Raw genomic sequence first — 17,335 nt, forward strand, 5'->3', positions numbered from 1 at the left:
TTTGCACATGTAAACAAACGAAATGATAAAATTTTATTGCAAATATTTTCTTAATTTTTTTCTCATATACATTCTACGTTTTATATACGCATCTTATATAACATAATCGATACATAAATAATACAATACAATTTGAATAGAGAATTGTTATTGTTCCTAAATAAGATACATCTCTTTATAATCTATCCTCGCTATTAAAAAAAAAAAAAAAGGGAAAAGGCCTATTATTAAGTTATTCGTGGACAAATAGTTTATATAATTATTAAAGTTCATATAGTAACATTACAATGTAAAGTATGTATATGAATTTTTATATGGAAAAGCACTTTTAAACAAGTTTATTTCGTATTATCAAAAAATATTAACGACAGGTTAAAATGCAATAAATCAAAAATATCTTTCTTTACTCGTGTATGACTTTTATTTATAGTACTTGATTATTTATTAATTATTTTCATATATTAACTCGAACGTTTATATAACATTCGTTATAATCACTAATAATCAAATAAGTAAGTATCGATAGGTGAAAGTTGTCAGATTATCGATACGTAAATACGCAATTCGATTGTGTACGAGTAGTATGTCAACGTATTTGTATACAAAATATTACGATTTTGAAATATAAGAAAAATCTTAATAACATAACGTAGAAAAATACAAATTCGGTTGCATGATAAGAGAAAACAAGAAAGAATCCTCATTATAGTAAATTAATGGCTATACATGCATAATTATTCGGTATCTCTCTTCAATTATCTTATTATATATACATATTAAAAGATGTATATTAAAAGGATATAAATTATAAAAGCAAATAAAACAGACAATTAAATTTACAGTTAATCTTGTTGATGTATTCGTTTAATTTGAATAGCATATATCCATATATGCTGTTTGTTGTACGTATCTATAGCCATAAATATATTATTACACATCAGTTGCGTCAGCTTGGCGTGACGTCATTTTATATATCAGTATTTACTTGTGATATACTCGGGTATATATACTCCAAACTTTTACATATTCAATTGTAAAAATTTGTTTTATTAATTTCTACAAAGAAATTTTTTCAAGAAATTTAAGTCAAGAAATCAACTGTGTTAGCATAATGAATCACGGAGAAATTGTCGATTTTACATCGCTTGGTAATTAAGTGATATTTTAATACTATTGTCATAGAATTTCGTGGAAATAATTGTACATGTACAAAACGTTGATTTTTACCCTTATATTTTCCTTTTTTGATGTTTATATGCATGCAATATAAATCTATTTCTTACTAACTTACTATCACTGTCAGTAAGTTTACATTTATTTAATGCTTGCTATATTATATTTTCCTTCATATAGGAAAGTTAACGTAAGTTTACAAGTCATTTGTTTACATATAATTTAATTGTCTCAAATCATGTCATAAGAAAAATGAAAAGAAAATTTATTGTACTTTGCACGATTAAAATTATAAATTACTATTTATAAATTACTTTTCATTGAAGATATTAAAACGGTTCCCTTTTTCTATAATCTTTCTTTTTAAACTACACTTTATTAATAAGATAATAATGCTATTTATGTAAAATAATTCAGAAAAATATAATGATAGAAAGTTCTTTAAAAGAAGTCTTTAAAAGCAATTTTCTGTTACATATTGCTTTTTTATAAGTGAAATTGTGCAATTTAAAATGAAATATCACATATTTTATTTATTATCACATATATTTATTTCATATGATTATATCACAATTTAATAAAATTGACAAATACATAGTTGAGATATATACATTTAAATTTTATGTAAATTTATCCTGTAATCTCAATTTTTCTATTACATAAATTATTATATAAACAGAATCTGATATTATTTAATTTATTGGGAATTCATGAATTTTTGTCGAAGAAAAAAGGAAGAAGAACAAATAATATAGCAATGATAAAGTAATTGTTATAATTTGTCAAATTTTTGCACTAAAAAAACAGCATGATACAAGTGCATGATAATGTACATTATCCGTAATAAAATTTAAAAATTTTAAGAATAATTTATTTACATTAAGATATTGAATGTACATTTCTTTTTTACTTAAAGATATTTCATATGCATATATATTTATTAACTACGGATTCCAATAAAAAACAGGAATTTTTTTACCATCTATTTTATCTAAGAAATCTTATTTTGCATTATTAGTATATATATACAAATAGTTATAAACATAAAAGTTCATAATAAATTTTTGCATTTATAAGATATCTCTCTCACAAATGCAAATACATCTATTTTAATGATAACAAATTAAGATTTTATGGATGCTTTTTCTTTTTTTTCTATTATGTATATACAAGTTTATTTCAGTGTCACATATACATTGGTGTGTTATTTTAATTGTTTGATCATATCATTAGTAGAAGATATCTTTTTAAGATTTCTAAAAATTTTTTTAAATATATAATTACTGTAACATTCTATTATAATGAAATAAAAGAATTTAATAAATTAAAACCTACATGCAAAATAAATAAATTTTATATTTTTTATCTATACTATAAGATAGGAAAAATTAAAAGTTAAAATCAGTTTAAAAGTTTGGAATTAAAAAATTATCTTGTATTATATGTTTTATTTTATAGATTCAGACAGTCAAGAGTTAATAAAACAAAGTGCAATTGTACGAGAATACTCATATGCACCTTATAGCAACTTTAAAGTGGGTTCTGCAATACTTTGTACCGATGGGACAATCATTAAAGGATGTAATGTGGAAAATTTATCATATCCTGTTGGAATATGTGCAGAAAGAACAGCTATCGCAAAAGCAATATCGGAAGGGAAAAGAAAGTTTAAAATATTAGCGGTAGTAGCAGATCAAGAAAATAAATTTACCACACCTTGTGGCATGTGTCGACAAGCTATTGCTGAGTTTGGTAATGTAACTATTTATTGTGCAAAGTCTGATATGAAAGATGTATTACGGACTACATTAAACGATTTACTTCCCTTTGCATTCAGTCCAGATGTGAAAAATTAAATATTTTGTTATCTTATAACATAACTCTGTGACATAATTAAGATAAAAATAAGAACATAAAAATGGGGTCCTATAATAACTAATGAAATTATATACATGGATATTACTTAATATGCTTATTTATACATTAACTTGAATAGCCTGAATATATATTTTTACATACAAAATTAATGCAGTGTAAATTGTTTTTGTAAAATGTTTCATTTACTTATACGCAAACAGTCTACACTGCATTTACTGTAATATTTTTCTTTTTTAAATAGCCTTGTTTCTACTTATAGAAAAAAAAATTAATAGTATAATTAACTCTCAAAGAAATATTTATAATTTGATCTAGTTTGGATTACACATTAAATTAAAGTAAATATTACATCTATTTTGTTATCATTTGTTATCATTTGCATTGCACGTGCAGAAAAAGCACTGGAGCTACAATAGTCACTTCAGATTTTATTATTGTAATATATAATTTACCAAAATGGACACCTGAAAAAAATAACATAAATATTTTTCAATTTTATATTGTCTGTACAAAATAATGTTTATTATATGAAATCATTTAATATCAATTGTGAGTGATTATAAAAAAACTACTTTATAAGTGTATGAACTATAATACAATTTATATTATATTATATATATATATATATAAAATACACATACGAGTGTATGTACACGCGCGCATGCGTGTATGTAAGATAAAAAATTCTTTTTACTGTTTCCATTTAAATGATATTTAATAAAAGAAATACTTACCATCCAATGTAACACTGGCAAAGGTTTTCATTATTGGTAGCCTGCTGAATCAGTAAATCCACTTGACGTTGAACACTCAGTGATTCTTCATGCGAAAAATCACGTCCTGTTAATTTGTCTCTCACTCTTGTTATAATAGCTAAAGCCTTTTTGTTTAACGCTTCTGGTTGATTATTATCACCTACAGAAAATATGTTTACAAATTGGTAATCAATGGATTAATTAAGTATTTATGAAAAATTCAAATAAAAAACTGTACATACTGATTACTATATTAAAAGCTGAAAACTTGATTAAATTAAATTTGCAATTATAGCAGAAATTATAATTACCTCCGTTTTCAACACTACATGGCACACCCTTCTTTGGTAAAGTAGCTGTAAGAGAATCTAGAACATCTCCATGTTCCTGGCTACTACTAGAACTCATTCCTTGTGCATCAGATCTCTTGCCCTTTAGTGCTGTATTATCCATTAATCTCCAATTTAAAAGAGGATCATAAACAAAAGCTTCTAATACAGCCATTAAACTATCTTTGTTACGATGTAGTACAGACATTACTGATTCACAAGTTCTTCTGTATGTGCCTTCAATGCCTGTGACCTCCATAGCATTTATTAACATTCGTGTCAAGCGAAATGGTATCTTCTCAGGGAATTTTTCACGAGTCATTGCAACTTCAAAACAATCTCCAAAATCAATATGAAGAATTTTGCCACTTAAGCGATCCAACATTAAATTGGATGGATGGCGATCTCCAAGGCCAAGTATGTAACCAACCATAGACATAACAGCAAGAGAACGCGTATAGTTCGTCCTACGATCGAACCACACTTCGCTTGACGGTGACTTCAACCATAAAAGCCGTGATAAGTCATCACCATGAGTATGTTCTAGAGCATGTTCAAAAACTTCAACCTTTTGCATAAGCATAAGATGTTCATAATCTGGTGCCATCTATAAAAAGCATATATTTTTGTAAATACAAACTATAAGATATAAACACACACACACACACACACACACACACACACACACACACACACACACACACACTAAATTATATTACATTAATATATATTACATTAAATTAATACTGTAATTTTACATACTCTTAGCATTATCCTATGTTCTATATTTAGTAATATTTTCTTTTTTTCTCTGTAATCCCTGATTAAAGTATGCAATGTATCACAGTGTGGTACCCAACCGATGAGACCACTATTTGTTGATAATGGAATTACTGCATACCTCTAACAAAGTATGTCAAAACAGATAAATAGTATACATACTTTAATATATTTAGTATACATTTTGTTTAATAGCATACCTGGATAGTAAGATTTCTTCTAAAAGTATCTGGATCATGTAATAAAAGTGTATTTACTAAACCAAACAACTGCATTACACGCTCATCTTGTCTAAGATCTTCATGTCCTTTTAGTAGAAACATGTAATCTTTACCATTACTACCTAAAAGAGTTTTAAACGTGACACATTAGTATAACTATTTTTTAAAAAATATTTTGCCTTATGTGTGTTGATATATTGACATAGTATATGAAAAAATAGTAGTATAAATAAAAATACTTCACCTTTAATACATAACTTTCTTGGTCGTTGTTTGCTTGTTATCACTTGCATTGAGCTATGAATACTTGCTATCCTGACTATAGGCTGACCTGGACTATAACTCCCAGGCACAGCTAATTCTAAATCTCTACAAAGAAGCAATTTTGGGCTTACATATTGAAGTTCTAAACTAGTCAACTGTGGTAATTGTCTTGATATTCTTCTAAATACATGATAATACACATCCCATGCTTGGTTTAAATCTTTCACATTTCTTGAAGCTTTATATCTATGACACCATTCTTGTGCTTCCATTAAATCTTTTCCATAAGCTTGATTAAAGGATGTTTCTTTCAAAGTTTGTGGACCTCTTTCTAACATTGCATGTAATGGTTCCAATGTATCAAGCATCCCCTTGACATTTTTTTCTCCAAAATATAATCTGCTGGCTTCTTCTAATCCTTCATGCCATAATTCATGCCATAAAATCGCAACTCTAATTAATTCATCACTTGCCATCATAGCTTGTTGAACCAAAGTAGGACTGTGTTCACACATACTCTTTAGAATTTTATTTGCTGCTGTTTTTCTAGCATGACTTGCACTTTTTGAAGCAACTGTTAATGGATACACCAATGCTTGTGGATGTGTTTTTCCAATATCAATAAGAAGATGATGAATACATCGTCCAACTAAAGTTCTAGGTGTATCTATTCTCGCAATGAGCTGTGGTATCACTTGTAACCACGTATTAATTTCTATTAATCTGATACCTACCACAATAGCTTCATATACTTCAGGCCATTGACCATAATCAAACCACAATGTAAGTAACCGAAGTGTATCTTGTAAAGAGTTTCCATGTGAAAGATTAATTGATCTAAAAAATCCTTCTACAGCTGGAACAGTGAATTGTGACACATATTGTGGGCTAGAAAGATTATTACGTGTTCCATTGCTGGGTGCATTCTCAATATTAGAATCACCTTGTTGATGTTTATAAAACAGTACAGTTTCAAAGTTAGTATAAGCGAAAGCATGCCATGCTTTATACCATGTTGGGTCATGTTTTGTTGCAGCAGCATAATAAGATAATACAGCAGGTATAGAATGTTCATTTATACCCTGTAAAGCTTCTAACCATTCTCCCAGTTTTAAATAACATCTTGCAAGCAATCTTTTTCTTGCATCCTGTATTTTTTCATTCTCTTGATTTATTACAGACACTATTGCAGGTTGTAAAGAATTTTGCACGAATCTTTGCAGTTGATTATATGCTTCTTCTCGTTTGTTTGCTACCCACATGTGTTTACAATAAGCGAATGTTACTTGTGGATGCGTTGTTGGTAAAGGCTGATCTGGTGTTAATGAAGGATCTACACCTAATAACATTACTAATGTTTTATGACACAACATTAAACTACCACTCTTCCTACAAAGGCTAGCATATTTAAGCCATGTATACATATCTTCTTGTGGAGAAACTACTAAAGTATGTACTTGTATTATTTTTTGCCAATCCTCGACAATTTTTTGCCCACCTTGAAGTCTTTCCCACCACATAGATTTAATAGTAGATCTTCTTTCTGGAACGAGTTTATATTGTATTACCTCTTCTAATTCTGCTAATTTTTGAACTTCCACCATAGCATTATAAGCTCTTTGATAACTTTCACCAGCCATAGCAGTTAATTCTGTATCTAATAAATCTCTAGCACTATCGATAAGTTGATGAGCAACGTCATATTGTTCATCATGTATTGCTAATACTGCTCTGTAAAAAGCCCCATCTTGAGTATCTTTTGGTATCAATGAGATATATTTTTCCATACTTTCCCATTGACCCAAACCCCATGCAGCTGCTGCTGCCATTCTAGCCATTCTTTGTTTTATTTCGTCATTCTGAATCAACCATTGTTTTGTAGCCTCATCATGTAATTGTCCCCATTCTCCAAGTGCTTCCAAACAACGCATTTCACCCAAAGTAGATTCCACATCTGCAGGGTCACTTTCTAAACGTTCTTTATATAAATGAAGTGCTTTATCCCAATTATGAAGTTTTTCATACCAACGTATTTGAACTTTGAGATCTTGCTGATTGTACTGATTCATAACATATTCAAGTAAACCTTCTGCAGCTTCCTTTTGTTGGAGTTTGTTATTAATTGAAATTAAAGATTCAAATACATTACTATTTCTACTTTTATGAAATTCATCTTCTTTATAATGTAATGCTTTGGCATAAGCACGACAATGCATGGCTCTTTCTCCTAAGATTTTATTATCTAATGGTAGTGGTCCTTTGTCACAATGTTCCATAAATTCAGCCAAATTTAAAATTGTCTGAGTTATTTCAGGAAGATCTGGTACCATTAATGCTTGTTGAAGTGTTTGAATCAATTCTGTTCTATATGTGTCATTAAGTTCGGTCCAACAAGAAACAAATGCAGCATTAAATAAGTCACGTGGTAACTGTGAATAAGTTTGTGCAAGAGCCCAACATGATCTTAATGCTGGAGATGGAGATTCCTTAAGCAAACCAATGGAAAGACTTCTTAACCATTCAAGCCAGTCATCTTTAGATACCCTGCGAGTTGCTGTCCAAGCTTTTTGTAAATTTGAAGCTGATACGTGCAATCGCTTTATAGTTGCTGTATCTGATGATGTTAAAGATAAATCACGATTTTTATTTCTTGAATGTCGATGTCTCATTAACAAGAAATCTTCACTGTCTGCAACAGTTGATTCTGTAAGAATTTTATCAACTAAGACATCATAGTGAGGATTAATAATTCTATGCTTTGTCATGACCTTTTGAACTAATGAAATAAAAATTTGATATTTTTTTCCCAATTGTATCAAAAGTGCACAGAGTGTATCCATTGCTGTGCTTCGTAATTCTGGACATTGATCCAATGTTCGTACTAATGGATGAACGATTCTTGATGCAAAATCAGTGAAATCCAATGTATCAGCTAAATGGTCTACTGTTTCCAATGCAACTTTATTCACTGCTATAGGGCAGTCAGTTGCATGAAATAACTTCACAATTGGTGGAAGAACTAAGTGAAGATAATTATCAAGATTATTCCCAAATTTTTGTAATGCAAGTAACAGCTTTACTGTTACTGCACGGTCTTTACTGGTATCATGTGTTAATACTCTTAATATGTGTGGCATTAACTGTGGTAAATAAATTTTGAATTCTGCACCTAAAGCTATTGCAATGTGTTCAACTAAAAGAATAAGTGTACTTTGTAGAGGGCTATTCACAATCCAAAATTCTTTAATTAAATTAAATATGTCATCGAGATAATTTCGAATGTGCTGTTTCACAATAGCGATAAGAATAGCCAGTTGTTGAAATAAATATTCTCGAAAATTTACATCTGCTGTACGTACAACATTCAAGAAACTTGGCATTACTTGAGAAATGTACGGAACACATTTAATACCAAGACTTTTAAATATGAAGGTCACAGCTTGTACTACCATTGTATGATGTTGAGATAGCGTAGGATCACGGATGATTCGCATAAGAGTAGCGATGGCTATTGCAGGGTAATATTCTTCTAAGGTAGATGATGACATATTTACCAACATTTCACTCGTTGTCAAATCTTGCGTATTTTCTATTTCACTTTTAGTATCAGCCATTGATGTAAGTGTATCTAATTGTGAATCTATTTGACCAAGATTCATTTTGTGTTTATATGGATCTAAAGCTCCTAATAATCCAAGAACTCTAATAGTTTCTCTTCTGATAGCTGGCTGTTGTTCTGTTTTCAAAAAATTAATAAGTACATCTAATAGAGATGGATATTGCATGTATGGTTTTACTGCATGACCTGTACTTCCAACTAATTGCCCAAGAACCCATAAAGCAACGCCTCTTTTCTCTGGTGAACTGGCATCTACCAACATTTCAAGTAAAATTGATAATAATTCAGGCATCCATTGCTGCATTTCAGCACCATTAACTTCCGCTAAATCTCCTATAGCACGGAGTATGGCTAATATTACTCCTGGATTTGATTCTGCTTCCTTTAATTTTGGAACAAGAACTTTTAAAATTGGTTCCATGTATGGTCGAATAAGTTGTGGTGCACTGACTACTAGTTCATCCAACATACGGGCAGCTTGTTCTTTGTTACGACCCATTCCAGAATGTTCCAATTCCGTGAGGAATTGTATAAGTGTCTTACGAAGGGATGGCATCACATAAGCAGGATTCATATTACTGAGTCGTCCTATAGTTCTGATTGCTTGTTCTCTTATGTCAAACATCTCATCATTCATAGCAATAAATAATGCAGATAAATTTTCTGCCTGTGCTAAATGAATATCAAATGAATCATTTAGTGAAGCTAAAACTGATTTTCGTACATCAGAATCTGTATCTGTAATTCCTACGACTAATAATTTTCCAAGAACTGTAGAGACAGTGTTAGTTACTGTAGGTCCTGGTTGATTTAGTGCCAACCTCAGTAATCGAGAACATGTTTTTACAGCCTCTAGTCGAACTTCTGGCTGTTCTGATGTTAAAAAATGATCAGCACACCTTCTCACAAATTGTAATAAAGGATTACCATCAAAATTGAATGTGCCAAGTGTTTTTAATGCAAGAACTGTAGAAGGAACATCTACTTCTGTTGATGGCATGGATACAGGGCTAGCTACAGTCCAAGGTGCTCCAGGATGCCTTAATGGCTTTTGCATTAAAACTTGAGATAACATTCGTAAGAGACCTTGCGATATGTCTGGTTTTAAAGATGGTACACTGTGTGCCAACTCTCTAAGAGAAGTTGTCAGAATAGGACTTAATCCAGTTGCTAACATTGGTTCTAAAAGATCCCTCACATCAGATGCAATAGTGCGCTTTACAGCATGACCTAAAAGAGTAATACATATAAATACGGCAGGTTCCAAAGATGTACCACGTTTTTTATTAGGTGTTTCTTTCGATGGTAATAAACATTTTATAACTTCCATAATTTTTGGAAGATATGGTTTTATAGAATCTTCAACTGCAACAGCTATAAAACCAATAGTCATAAATGCTGCATATCTATCTTTCTCACGAGCTCTTAAGGTCATTAAAAGATAGGCCATAGATTCTTTTAAATGGTCCTGTGTAAATTTTTGCTTATTGAATGCTGCTAATCTTGGTAATAACATCATTAATGCATGTTGAATATGTGGATTTCTTGATATTCTTTGATTCATCACATCCGTGTAAATATCGTCCAATCTCTCTTGCATTAAACATCGACAAACTGCTGACTCATGTATTGGATATAATGCATGTTGAGGTCCACAAGAATTTTGAGATGTTCCTGCCCATTTAGATACTATTGTTGTTTTTAATCTAGGCATTAATGATTGTATGTCATTTTCATTTTGTTGTGCAGAACAATTTAATCTTTCCATTAAAGCTTCATAATTTCTTTCCCACTGTACATTACTACATCTTAGTAATTCATTTAATACTAATAACGAACCGTGTACTCTATCGTCTCTGTTGACACCTCTTTCTCTTGCATATACTTCTTCAAATCCTGCCATTACCTCATCATAACACTGCTTGTACCATTGTGATTTATGCATTTGTTTTGCTGTTTCTCTTTGAGCAGTAACAACAAGCGCTGCTCTCAAAGCTTCAACAGCACCTTCTCGTATCACAGGTTTTGGATCACGTATTGCATTAAATATAAGATCAAAAAAAGGAGTAACTTGTTGAAAAAAATATGTTGGCATTGATACGGCAAGTTCTCTCAATACAAGTACAGCTGCATGACGTTTTCCTTCATGCCTATCTCCTCCAAGCCATTCGAAGGCACGTTTTACTTCAAATTCTACATATTCTGCTGTGTATGTTCCAGAAACTAATGCTAGTTTGCCAACAGTTTTTGCAGCCAATTCCATAACTCCAACATCATTAGATGGTAAAAGATTTCGCAGATAATTTGCAAATCTTATAGTGCGTGTATTTATATTACCAACATCAGCTCCAATAAGACAAATTATAGCTAATATACCACCTTTTTTTTCATTCATATCAGAACTAGATACCATTTCGAATATATGATGATTGAATTCATCCATAAATGCTGTAATCTCTTCTTGAGAAACCTCACGTAGTTCTGTTTTAACATAAAAACATAAATCCTTTGCTGCTTTAGTACGTGTTTCTTCATGTCTTGACTTAAGTCGTTGAACATATTGTTGTACAAGTGTATTTGTCATGTTTGCAATTATTAATACATCATCAAGCTTTTATTTTCTCGAATGTATTTGTGCGAGACAAGTTTTTAAAATACTGGTATACTAAGTTCTGCATCGAAAAGAAAGACACTTTAAGGTTATGTTAAAACATTTTGTTTCCATGCGAGTGCTTTCAGAGGCGCTTTGTAAAATCAATATATCATGGTAGCTGGGCTTAAGCTCTAGTTACTTGAAAACATAACCTTGACTTTACAATAATATTTATTCGTACCATGTCATATATGTTTTGGAGTTTCTAAAAACAGAAAGAATGAAAAGAAATTATTGAAAATATTTTTTACATGAATTTTGAAGGTTTTGTTTTATTTGTTAAATTATTTCTCTTAAAAGAATGAGGGAAGTGCAATACAAATTATAAATTGAATTACTGTATACGTGGTTTATACATATATTATTTATATTTACAAAATAGAGATATTAGAAAAATTAAAAAAAAAAAGAAGTAAATATAATAAGGTCTATTTTTACTTTGTTATTATATTATCAAAGTAGTTGATTTTTAAGTTTATTTAAATGAATATAATTCTTTTTACTTAAATATGTACAATATGCATATATTGTGCAAAAAATGTGATATTACTTTATATATTCATATAATGTACAGTTCAATTACTTTATATAGGGATTTTTAAATCTTTCGCAACTATTATCAAAATTTGATCCACACTCAAACACCAATTTACAATATTTTTGGATACTCTGCACCAATTTTCACCATGGTGTGGTTCTGCGGCAATACATCTTTTTTTAACTTCTTCTTGTTGTTCCTCAGTTCCATTTAAAAGTTCAAATTTATAAAAATAAGCCCATGCATCTCCTAAATCTGGATCTATTTTAACAGTTCTATTGAACCAATCTCTGCACTTAGAAATTTTGTGTTCACACCAAAATAATCTATAACAAATAATACATAATTAATATAATTAGAAATATTAATCATTATAAAAATTTACAGGTACATAATAAAATCTTACTTTGATACCGCAAGAAGAACATGTGGATCATGTTCACATTTCTTAAGGGCATCAACACTTTTTGTTTTTCTTTGTGGCCGTGATTCCATAAAGATTGCTTCTGCCCAAAGTAATCCTGATGTAGGACATTCTTGTAATGCTTTTGCCATTAAAGTATGTGCCATATCACGTACACCGCCAGATTTTAATTCATTTCTAATAGCTTCAAGCCATAATTCTGCATTTTTGGGATTACGTAGTCGTGCTTTTTCTAAAACTGATCTAGCTTTTGTTACTTGATTTTTTCTATGTTCTAATTGTGCCAATAAACGCCACAAAGGAATTGAATTCGGACATTTTTTAATCTGAAAATATTGAAAAGTAAATATAAATTTCTAATAGAAAATAAAACGAATACAATAGAGTATAAAAATATAATTATTTACAGCTTGATTATAAGTTTCTAATGCTTTGTCTAAATCTCCTTGTTGTTCTTCAATTTGTCCTTTCATTAACCATAATTTAGGAAAATCTTCAAATGCTTCAAGGGCTTCCTTTAAAAGGTGTAAAGCTGCCTCAAGATTATTAAGAGCCCATTCTAACTTGGCACTCTTCATCATTACTCTTGGTGTAGGAGCAGATGCTCTAGCTTTTGCTAGCAAACGTCGTGCTCTTTCATATTCTGCATTTTCTGATTCCAATTTCACAGCTGCTAACCAAATTTCTTCGGAATTTGGATTTGCTTGAAAAGCTAGAGATAAGATACCTCTTGCTGCAGGTACATCTCCCTATAATACATAATAAAAGGGATATAGATTATGAACAATATAATAGAAAATAAAAGTAATTAAAAGTAATTTATATTTAAAAGAAAAAGATATAATCATAAATACTTACAGCCAACCATTTAGACTTAGCTCCCATAAGCCAGAGTACTTCACTTTTAGGACAATGTGCAACTGCTCTTTGTAGCAAGGATTCTAAAGATTCCCGTGTACCGTATGTTTTTTCGAAATAAGCTGCTCGTAACCAAATAGATTTCTTACTAGGGAATGTCGTTAGTGCATATGCATATACTGCTCTTGCACATTCTAATGCTCCTTGTTGCGCACACTAGAATGTGTAAAATTTTGTTTATGCTTATTTTATGTACGAAAAATTAATAAACATAATATAACAATTACAATAACTTACAGTCTCTGCATCTTCCATCCAAGTATGTTTCCTATCTTCCTCTTCAACACCAAAACCAATAATGGCTTTAACAATTACTTGACAGCAATGTACTGCTCCAGCTTTTTCTGCTTCCATAGCTTCTTTAAACCAATGTTCTCTATTAATTTCAACTCCATTTGCACTTAAGGAAGATATAGCTCGATCAATAATTTTTTCTACCATGTGTTTATTCCCATTAGCTTCTTCTAACTTAGCAGCTGTAGTCCAGATTTGTCTATCAGTTGGTATATTTTCTCTAGCCTTATTAAGAACTTTTCTTGCATTATCATAGGTTTCTAATCTGGCTAAAGCAAGCCATAAATCAACACTAGTTGGGCAACATTCTACAGCTCGACTAAGAAGAATACGAGCATCTTCTGGTTCTTCCAATTCAACTGCTGCTTTCCACAATCTAACAGAATTCGGAATATGCTCGAGAGCTTTTCGATAAACTCTTCTTTTTGCCTTTGCTTCAGTTTCTAAATCTGCAGCTTTTATCCATATTCTGACAGATGTTGGAATATGTCGCACTGATTGAGCGATTACTGCTTTTGCAGTATCAGGTGGTTGTAATCTTGCAGCTTCCAACCATAAATCTTCAGATGTTGGATTCACTTCACAGCCTTTCATTATTAAATTTCGTGCAGCTTGAACCTTTCCTGTTACTTCTTCTAATCGAGCAGATGCAATCCAAGCAGAAGGATGATTAGGATTTGTTTCCCGTAATGATTTCAATAATAATCTTGCTTTTTTTATGTCACTAAGAAATAAACAAAAATATAAATTAATTATTCAAATTTATCAATTATCAATATATCAAATTATTATTCAAATTAAATAAATAAGCAAAATTTACTTACTTAATATCTCCACCGTATGTTGGAATCATACTCTGTAAATCAGTAAGATATCCTTTTGGATCAACAACAGTTTGTCCTTCTACAGAATCAGAAACTTGATTTAATTTTACATTCATAAGGGTATTTCTTGCTTGTCCAATTTTTCTTAAATCTAAGTCTCCAGTTGGTGTTAGCATCCCAGGTGTAGCTACGCCAGGCATCATAGATGCTAAACCACTTGATGGATCAATACTGGTAGAAGTTTTACCACCTAAATTTCTTGCTAATACAGAGTCTGGTAATGGTGTGAATTTTTCTGCTCTTGGATTTCTTTGTTTTCTGTTTCTACCATCTCCAACCTCAGGAACATTTTTCCATTCGTCCTCAGTAACATTAACTAATTCTCTTTTTAAATCTGAAAACTGCTGTTGGATTTTAGGACGTTCTTGACGATATCGTTCCAATTCTTCTCTCAAACGTTTTTCTCTATATTCTTTACGTTTTTCATCCATTCGCTTATCAATTGCTTCATAAATTGCATCAGCTTCTTCATCATCTTTATCATAGGGATCCTAAAAGTATTTTTAAATATTAACGATAATATGTATAACACTTCGAATATTCTGTTAATACTGCTAATAGATACATGTACTAACTTTACTAAAAAGAGAACCTCCATAACCAGAGAATTCATCATAATTAGAATCATTTAAGTCTTCTTCATCTTCTTCTTCTTCTTCTTTCTTCTTTGTACGTTTTGTAGGTGGAGCATGCCTATCATCTCTATATATATTAAAGATAATAAATAATTAACTTAAAAGTACATATTACATGAATAAAGATATCAATATCATAAGAATAATTATAATACTATTATGTTATATTGTTATAATCGTTATATTAATCAAAGGCAAATAACATAATAACAATATCTATAGAATATTATAATGAATGAATAAAATAAATTATCATATAGTTTACAAATTAATCTTGATACATTCTAATCTCGACTTTTAAATTGTTCAACACTTATTTATACTATTCCTCTATTATATAAAGCAATACTTACGATACATCATTAGCATCTCGTGCTGGACCAATATCAGATCGAGTTGTAAATCCAGTGGCTCTAAAATAAATTAGATTTTAATGAATTTCTAAGAAATTTTTTTTTATTTAGTTTTGCAGTATATATATATATATACATATATATATATTATATATAATAATGCAATAAATTGTATCGTTTAAATTACCCTCTTCCAACACCAGCTACATATCCAAGTGGAGCTGGTACACCAAGAAAATGTTTCTTGTTTCTCGGTGATAAAGATACAGAAGGAACTGCCATTTTAATTTTATAGCATTTTCTATACAAAAATGAACTATTAACAATAGTTTCTTAAATATTAATAAATTAACAACACAACTGTAAAACTTCACACGAAGTTTACTACTAGATCGCGTCTATACAAAGCGTGTCTACAAAATCACGAACATGCATGAACTTAACGATATACAGAACGGATGCAGAATCTTATATTATGGTCATGACAGTGTATGAAATAAAGAGATGAGATAGTTGTCCATAAATCATATATGAACATACAAAACGTATAATAATAGAATTAGAAATGATAAATAATAAATATGTATCGTAAACAATTTCAATAATCATTTTCATAAATTAAAAAAAAGATAAAATATAAAGATAAAGGATATTTATTTGCAATCGAAGCGCCATGTTTATTTGGCCAAATTATTTTATAGTCGTTTTGAATTAGAATTTTAAACGAAACAAATGTTTTTTCTATTTTTAGTTAGAAATATAAGTTATAGTTAGAAAAATAATCTTATATTGAATTCGATATTTATTTTAGAAACTTCTATCATAGTTAAAGATTCTTCATCACATCTGGTTTTATAATGGTTAATGCCAACAACGAATCCAGACGTAATCCTTGATCGATTTTGATGAACAAGATATTATTTTAAAGATAAAAGTTTAAACTAGGAGATGACTTTTGACAATTTTCGAAGATGTTTATTTTCTTTGAAAATAATTGTATCAAAAATGGTATTTTTTTGAGAATAGTTTATGTATACAAATAAATTCTTTTTTTAAATTGGAAAAAGTTATCTCCACGTTTAAACCTTCGGTTTTAAAATGAGATCTTCTTTATCAAAATCAATGAAGTATTACATTTATATTTATTGTTGGCGTAAACACTGTTTTCAACATTTTTCATAAAAAATAAGTTCCATATAGTGGCGCCTTTTGAAATCTACGGTGAAAGAGTAGAAGTTCGTAATCCCACTACTGATTTTCATATATATGCTTGAGTGGTGTATGTTTGGCTTCGTAAAGTAGATGATTACTTGCTTGTATGTGCATAAACTAATGTTCAAATTTTTCGATTTCCAAACGTAAGAAAACGCCTTTTGTAATGTTCACACGAAGAAGCTAAGGTAATTTACTTAGGAATTTTAATGAGCTTTGAACAGATGAATCTACGATAAAAATAAGGAAAGATGTAATCAATCGTTTATATTAAAGAGTTCATAAAAGAGTTTCTAAGATAATATTAATTTTAGATAAATTTCTCTTTATATTTTATATACTAATGATATATGTTATAGAGAACTTTACTGATTTCTAATGCTTATATAATAATAATTTATAATA

General features: G+C 30.0%; 3 protein-coding genes across 3 annotated transcripts; 1 reads left to right on the plus strand and 2 right to left on the minus strand.

The window, feature by feature from the left end:
• The first annotated feature begins 663 nt into the window (after positions 1–663).
• LOC122632066 (cytidine deaminase-like) lies at positions 664–3,140 on the plus strand. The gene is made up of 2 exons (XM_043818494.1): positions 664–1,148; positions 2,632–3,140. Exons 1-2 carry the CDS (start codon positions 1,112–1,114, stop codon positions 3,027–3,029), a joined length of 435 nt encoding a protein of 144 aa, XP_043674429.1. The 5' UTR covers positions 664–1,111; the 3' UTR covers positions 3,030–3,140.
• Positions 2,918–11,769, minus strand: LOC122632060 (serine/threonine-protein kinase mTOR). The gene is made up of 6 exons (XM_043818476.1): positions 5,381–11,769; positions 5,116–5,258; positions 4,898–5,038; positions 4,118–4,742; positions 3,786–3,966; positions 2,918–3,515 (listed from the first exon to the last, which is right to left on the minus strand). The coding sequence occupies exons 1-6, from the start codon at positions 11,601–11,603 to the stop codon at positions 3,500–3,502; spliced, it is 7,329 nt and encodes a 2,442-aa protein (XP_043674411.1). The 5' UTR covers positions 11,604–11,769; the 3' UTR covers positions 2,918–3,499.
• Positions 11,770–12,175: 406 nt separating this feature from the next.
• LOC122632061 (pre-mRNA-processing factor 6) lies at positions 12,176–16,129 on the minus strand. Its single transcript, XM_043818477.1, has 9 exons — positions 15,906–16,129; positions 15,719–15,778; positions 15,306–15,432; positions 14,671–15,221; positions 13,790–14,570; positions 13,493–13,708; positions 13,042–13,383; positions 12,617–12,960; positions 12,176–12,536 (listed from the first exon to the last, which is right to left on the minus strand). The coding sequence occupies exons 1-9, from the start codon at positions 15,998–16,000 to the stop codon at positions 12,257–12,259; spliced, it is 2,796 nt and encodes a 931-aa protein (XP_043674412.1). The 5' UTR covers positions 16,001–16,129; the 3' UTR covers positions 12,176–12,256.
• Positions 16,130–17,335: the final 1,206 nt, after the last annotated feature.

This window comes from Vespula pensylvanica, chromosome 9, assembly GCF_014466175.1.
Source record: "Vespula pensylvanica isolate Volc-1 chromosome 9, ASM1446617v1, whole genome shotgun sequence".
NCBI classification, from domain to species: Eukaryota; Metazoa; Arthropoda; class Insecta; order Hymenoptera; family Vespidae; genus Vespula; species Vespula pensylvanica.

Coding starts and splice junctions, on each gene's coding strand:
- LOC122632066 (XM_043818494.1), top strand. CDS start 1,112: ATGAATCACGGAGAAATTGTCGATTTTACATCGCTTG. Junction 1,149..2,631: donor TGTCGATTTTACATCGCTTG/GTAATTAAGTGA, acceptor TTTATTTTATAG/ATTCAGACAGTCAAGAGTTA.
- LOC122632060 (XM_043818476.1), bottom strand. CDS start 11,603: ATGACAAATACACTTGTACAACAATATGTTCAACGACTTAAGTCAAGA. Junction 5,259..5,380: donor AAGAAAGTTATGTATTAAAG/GTGAAGTATTTT, acceptor AAACTCTTTTAG/GTAGTAATGGTAAAGATTAC. Junction 4,743..4,897: donor AACATAGGATAATGCTAAGA/GTATGTAAAATT, acceptor TGCTTTTTATAG/ATGGCACCAGATTATGAACA.
- LOC122632061 (XM_043818477.1), bottom strand. CDS start 16,000: ATGGCAGTTCCTTCTGTATCTTTATCACCGAGAAACAAGAAACATTTT. Junction 15,779..15,905: donor GTAGCTGGTGTTGGAAGAGG/GTAATTTAAACG, acceptor AATTTATTTTAG/AGCCACTGGATTTACAACTC. Junction 13,709..13,789: donor GGATGGAAGATGCAGAGACT/GTAAGTTATTGT, acceptor TACACATTCTAG/TGTGCGCAACAAGGAGCATT.